This window comes from Acipenser ruthenus, chromosome 8, assembly GCF_902713425.1.
Source record: "Acipenser ruthenus chromosome 8, fAciRut3.2 maternal haplotype, whole genome shotgun sequence".
NCBI lineage: Eukaryota > Metazoa > Chordata > Actinopteri > Acipenseriformes > Acipenseridae > Acipenser > Acipenser ruthenus.
The window spans coordinates 60,370,680-60,377,458 of NC_081196.1; the positions used below are offsets into that span (position 1 = coordinate 60,370,680).

At 39.7% G+C, this 6,779-nt stretch overlaps 1 protein-coding gene across 1 annotated transcript; it reads right to left on the bottom strand.

The window, feature by feature from the left end:
• Window positions 1-248: 248 nt before the first annotated feature.
• Window positions 249-5,269, bottom strand: LOC117406434 (stress-associated endoplasmic reticulum protein 2). The gene is made up of 3 exons (XM_034010448.3): window positions 4,973-5,269; window positions 4,010-4,082; window positions 249-671 (listed from the first exon to the last, which is right to left on the bottom strand). Exons 1-3 carry the CDS (start codon window positions 5,054-5,056, stop codon window positions 631-633), a joined length of 198 nt encoding a protein of 65 aa, XP_033866339.1. The 5' UTR covers window positions 5,057-5,269; the 3' UTR covers window positions 249-630.
• Between the last annotated feature and the right edge of the window lie 1,510 nt (window positions 5,270-6,779).

Below are 6,779 nucleotides of genomic sequence, written 5' to 3' on the forward strand. Positions count from 1 at the left end.
TATATTTATAATAAAATAGTGTTTTTAAGGGATAATGTTGCCTTTCAGATTTCAGTCAGCAGTTAATCACAGCTCCCAATACTCTAATGAGGTAAAAAAAAAATGCCACCTCAAAAAGCTGTTCCTGTTTTTATAACCCAATGCAGTGATCAGTGTTTTTAAAAGCCCCACCCAAATGACCATTCAATATCTCTTTGTATAAAACAGACATCAGTAAAACCATGTCTTTAAAACACCTCAGCCAGGAGTATTAAACACATGTATTTGTAAAATGTACTCTATAGATCATACACACATAATAGTAGAAATGAATTATGGTACATATTGTTGAGCAATTACATTTTCAAACACATACATTAGTCAGGTGAAACAGACACAGACAGCACTGCTACAGCCAACCAATATGGTTAAACCACAGAGTCCGTATAAAAGCAAGGCGACCCCGTTAACGAGGACATTTCAAACATGTATGTACCACGATGTCATGTAAAAAGGTTTTCTGGACTGCACTCGAGGACTGAATGTGCAGGCAAGATTTGTTTTGTTGTTGTTTGTTTTCCATTAATTGTGCAGCTCCAAAATTGCACAAAACTGTAGAGTGAAGAAAGGGTCCACAGAAACTGCAGGTCCTCACATGCCCATTCTGATACTCTGTATTATCTGAAAGATAGCTGTAATAGAAAGAACAGAAGCAGGTCCGAGTGACATCGTTCAATACAATTTACTGGGCTGCACAACATTCCCAGCAGTATATGCACCTTTTTTTTATAATGCTTTCAGTTACCGTGCACACAGCGTATTATATAGATGTTACTAGGGAAAATACAATGCCTTTTAGGCCATTATAGGATGAATACCCACTGAATTATGTCATGAATCATAAGTGGGCAAAGGAATCTATTCCAGTTATATAGGAGTACAGATTTAGTCCATTAGGGTGATTAAGGTTCACTGTTGGGAATGTGGCAGTTGCTGTGTACTGATGAGTCTCAATGCACCTTAACATAACATGAGCATGTACATGTGACACAGGGTAACTGCAGTAGACCTGGAGCTGGCTGTCTTTTGGACATGTTTGAATGTATATTAATAAGGTATATAAAAATGCAACACTTTGCAAGTAACCAGGTAAGCTTTCAGTTACAGGACACATGCTCGTACAATATCATGTGTGGCACCATAACTTTGCCATTAATACATTAAAACGACATTGAACTTAATGATAACATTTTTAATTACTATAATAATAAATAGTATAGCAGTAATTACTAGGTAGGTACCTAATGATTACCCTATTACTAGGATTACTCATGTAATGTGTGCCCTGTAAGTGTTAGATAAAGACGAGACTGAGGCACAAAGAGATCCAATGACATGGACTCAGCTAGGAATCTTTTGTTTAACATTTGCACTTGTGAATTTAGCATTAATAAGAGAGAAAGGGATCCTGAGCTCTGGCTGTATCCTGCCACGGTATGGGCTGAACTGTATTTGCACAGCAAGCGATGCCCAGGTCCCGATCCTAACTACCCCTGTCATTCAGCCCTGGGCCTCTCCAAAGAAAATGCTGCAGCTGTGCTGAATTGCATGGCAGTTTTGTGATGATGTCTGCTGCCCACAGAGGAATAAACCAGATTGAAAGCCAAGCTCCACAGAGGTGAAAGGCTGGCACTGCACACATAGCATCCATGAGAAAAGCATAAGAGAGTGGCACCCTCCAAAATAATAACACTGTTAAACATAGCATGGGGCAGCAGTATGGAGTAGTGGTTAGGGCTATGGGCTCTTGACCGGGGGGTTGTGGGTTCAATCCCTGGTAGGGGACACTGCTGCTGTACCCTTGAGCAAGGTACTTTACCTAGATTGCTCCAGTAAAAGCCCAACTGTATAAATGGGTAATTGTATGTAAGAAATAATGTGATATCTTGTAACAATTGTAAGTCACCCTGGATAAGGGTGTCTGCTAAGAAATAATATAATAATAATAAATAAACAGATGTTAGGTTTTAGGGTGATGCCAGGCTTCAATGTCTCCATTGTTAACAAATGAATGAAGACCAACTATAAAGAACAGCAGACTGGTCATTCTGAACAAGCAAAGGAGCAGCGAGGCCTGTCAGGCACTGTATTACTGGTGTGGACATTATCTGGAGTTATTTATGTATTTATTATACTGTATTTAAAATACAGTCATTTAAACAGGTCGACTTTATTCTGGTTTTCTTTTTTAAGGTAATTCAATGTTTATAATAAAATCTGATTTATTTTAACCACTCTGCTGTGTTGTCACCATGGTTCCTAAAAACCATTTGTGTTCTGGTATACAATTTCTCAGATCTAAATCTGAAACTGCATAAAAAGTAATATGATTTCATGCAGTATTATACAACTGAATTCCCATTACTTAAGAACATCAGCCGTTATGTGAATTCTCAATAACCCCGATTACAGCACTCCCCCTTTATAAGGATGTCCCTACTGCTGCTGAACCGGTTAAAATGCAGCATTGCCGTGGCTCCCATTTTGCCTGTAATGCCATTCCACTAGCACTTCCAAACTCGCTATAAGACAGAACACAAATAACATGGTCTCCCCGATTTAGCTGCATAAAGGGGGCACACTGTATGATTTTATTATTTTCAAGACTTACGTCTGTAAAGTAAGATTGAATTAGTAATCCAATGAATATGGTTTGATGTGATAACAAGGGTTGAGGGTGTTAGTGGCTTCTAGACTCATGACTTCTGAATTGTCCCACTGGGTCCTATAAAGCACAGCCCATTGATTGGAAATCTTTCTTTTGTATCTCTTGTGTAATCCAGTTCCCACACTTGGTCTGCCCAGGTGAGCGTGGCTTTCGGTTTTTATAAAAGTTATTTTTAAAGGCAACCGCAGCCAAACAGGGGATCCAGATCTGGCCAGTGGTAAGACATAGCCCCAAATACAGAGCAATATATACATTTTAAATGTCTTCCTTATGCAGTGAGCGGCGAGGATAAGCTTTCCAGTGGCACGGTATATAGGCTGTGATATATATGATATATTAAATCAAAGCCTTGGACAATGTTAACATGATTTACCCACTTACCAACCACAGGCAATTGACTTGACGCCTCTTTTTACCCACCAAAACAACTGCTGTTACCAAGCTACTGACAACTGGGCAGAGCTCAATCTGGGAAGTCATTCCTCATTAATCTCAGGTAAGCGCAAAGCACAATGCAACGCTCCCTGTGGGTCCCCAGCTAAAACCAATAAATCAGGGCAAACAGGATTGGAGCCACACTGACATTACTCTCCCTACACCCCTACACTCGCCAGTACTTTTACTAGGTGAGCCAGGGAAATAAGGGGCATAAACTATATCATATAGACAGGAAGCACGGAGTGAAAATCACAATCAGATTCTGTTTTTGATGTAACCCTATTATTTAACTGATAGAAGCCAGACTACCTGAGTCTTCAATTTCTTATATAAATATGAGCAGACAGTCAGCTCTTTATCCTATCAGAAACAGAGGCCTCCACAGTAGTGCAGTGCTGCATTGGGGTTTGTATAGCAAAGACAATATTCGATGTACAGTCCCCCTGGGCATCCTTGAAAAAATGCAATCGAATTTGGGCACGCTGTCCCCAAGATACAGCCTTTACAGCTTAGCCAATCAGGTGTCAGTGCCTTCACAAGCTCAATCAAAGAAATTGGAGGCCAGAACCAGCTAATAAGAACACAACTGGAAAAGCTGTTCCCAACATGCAAGTGCAGACTGGGCCTTTGCGTCACGGTTCATTGCTCAGTAATACATTGTGGAGATAATGTATAATGTATCTAAAACGACGTAAGATACAGGCTCGTTCTCCTTGCTGTTGTTAAGAAAGAAAACCTTTGGGGAAGAAAACAATGGAAACAAGAATTGCTGCCCTAACAGACAGGTGCCATTTTTTGGTCTCACTACTAATGAACGAATACTTTACACACATTAATCCACAGACATTGAAACAGTATTCTTACCTGATCCGCATACAACAAATACGAAAAGTGCCAAAAGCCAGGGTCCCACTGGATATTTCTCTTCTTGTGGTCTCTGCAATAAACCAGCACATGTACATAAGTACCATACATATCCTCCACAGGTTATTAAAGAACAACCTTATGAGGGATGCCTAACACTGTGGTGTGATCTACAGCTATGAGGGGAATGTTCCCAAACAAATACCCATGCAAAGTCTGATCGGATTCAAACGAAGGTTCCTACACAAACAGAATGGAGAACCCCAATGTGTTCTTGTCACAATGAGGATACTGCATGACTGCACAATGCGTGTTACTGTTGTCAAATTAAGAACCAACAACGCAGGAAACGTAGGGGATCTATTTCAACGAATGAAAGGACCTTTCTTGAAAGAAGGATAGAAGAAAAAGGTGCAGTCAGAGTGATAGGTTGGAAGAGCAAAACGATACTGTGCCAGCCTATACTACACAGCCCCCACCAGATCAGCACCAAGGAAAGCAAGTCGTAAGATAGGGTGAAGGGTTTACTTTGTCTCCTAAAGCACTTGAAATCTCTGGACTGGGAGAATATTTAACCCGAAGAATCGCAGCATTGTCTAAACACAGGGAGGGGGTATTCCCTCTCAGTGTATTAACACAGCGCCCAAAATGATAATGCACTTATATAGATTGTGGCTTAAAAAACGGACTGAAATCGCAAAGGGTTAGTCTGAATTGAGACATGCACCCATCTACAATGACATGATGTTAGCAAGCAAATCACGATTGCATTTTCTGTGGCGTAGGTACATTCTTAATTCATTAAACAGGGTGTTCACGCTACACTATTCGTTTTAACAGGCAATTCTGCTGATTTAAAAAAAAAAAAGAAAAAAAAAGATCTTAAGCTCTTGCAATGAATTCCTTGCACGTTAGACACCAGCTCCGCGAGACAGTCGTTCATTGAATGGACCTGTTTCTTACCAGAGTCTTTGCAACGTTTCCCCTCTGTGTGATGTTTTTGCTGTGTTTCTCATTTGCCATTCGGATTCTCTGTTTTGCTACCATCTTCTGAATAATTTCAGAATAAAATAACGAAGTTATTTTATTGAAAAGATTATGAATGGTGCCAAGACCGCTATCCTTCAGCACCTGCAAGGCGAACACGTAACACGAAATGGACGGAAGTGCGTTCCCTCACCCAGCGTCAATTACCAATACGCATTTTCTAGTCCTCACTCATAGCTTATGGTTGTTCATTTATGAATTAAAAAGCCCAGTGTAGTCATGGTATTTATATTAATGCAGAGGAACTACTACTGTACAGACCAAAGCCAAGGTGACGTTTCATGGTTGCTATGTGTAACAAATGCGAAACTGCCTTGAATCTAAGGAGGAGGTTTAGCAACGACACATGCTTTCACTGAACTCAACTGAATTTGCAGAGCTCATGCAGACACAATGTGCACATAAATCACCAAAACTGATTGAGAAATTTGCCTTAGAAACATTTCTGAAGGGCTGCAGATTAAACCTCTCTGGAAGGATAATTAGGTCACTCCAGACATACATGTAAGTGTACTACTTTGCTGGATCGTGCGTCACAAGTACTCCAATCACTTCTTATACCTGACTGAGAATGCTTCAGACATTATTACAGGCTTTTATGTGGAATAATTATATGTTTGAGTATTGCAAATTGAAAGCAATGAATACATACATACAGTATCTATCTATCTATCTATCTATCTATCTATCTATCTATCTATCTATCTATCTATCTATCTATCTATCTATCTATCTATCTATCTATCTATCTATCTATCTATCTATATGCTTTTTTGAATGAGGGACTGAATCACAGCAGACCATTCAAACTGTCCTGCCTTCATGAACCCATGTGGAAGAAATACGAGACAGCCTTGAGGTCACACCCTAACAGCGACCTCACTTTCTGATATTCTCCTGCACACAGACTTCCCACAATCAAAATGATGCGACACGATGAACACAATCGATAATGGATTTGATAAAATAACAAGACAAGCAGATTCAATAGCAGTTGAAGGTGTAATGTGTGAGCAATTTCACGTCACCTCTTTGAAGGTGTTATTTTGTTCGGTCCTGTTATTCAACATGCATTCCACAACCCTGACTCGCTGAACTAGAGAAATACCTACTGAACCAGTGTCAACTGGAATAAATGAGTAGGGAACCCCAGCGTTTCCATAACATAGCAAGTCATTAGATAGGAGTGGCTGAGCTCAGGTATTTAGGTTTGCCGGGCTGAGAATGTCATTTCCAAACAACGCATTACATTTCAACACATGACATGCAGATACAGAGACTCGCTATGAAAGGCAATAAAACACACAGCTAAACACAAGACAATTGCAAAATAGAAAAGTTGCATAAAAAGGTATGCTTAGACCTCCTGCTCAATCTAGATACAAGCTTCTTTAAAATCAAAGGCTGTGTGATTGCCAATTTAAAAAATAAGTGTAAACTTATACAGTACTTAAAGTACAATGTATACAATATTAAAATATAACATATTACTATGGTGTTTTCTACGCATACTATTGTTATATTAAACAAGGGTTCAGACTTGGCTGTGACTTAGCTGTGACCAGTCTGGACTTGGACTAAAAAGTAACATACTCTGGTTCATCTCCACAGTCACATCATTGACATTGCGTCTTTGTAGTGGCCATCCTCACAAATTAGTACAAATACCTCAAGCAGCGTGGATTGGGACTATACAGGAAATGAAATAAACAAGCATGGGCAG

Coding starts and splice junctions, on each gene's coding strand:
- LOC117406434 (XM_034010448.3), bottom strand. CDS start 5,056: ATGGTAGCAAAACAGAGAATCCGAATGGCAAATGAGAAACACAGCAAA. Junction 4,083..4,972: donor GAAACGTTGCAAAGACTCTG/GTAAGAAACAGG, acceptor GGTTTATTGCAG/AGACCACAAGAAGAGAAATA. Junction 672..4,009: donor ATTTGTTGTATGCGGATCAG/GTAAGAATACTG, acceptor TTTCTATTACAG/CTATCTTTCAGATAATACAG.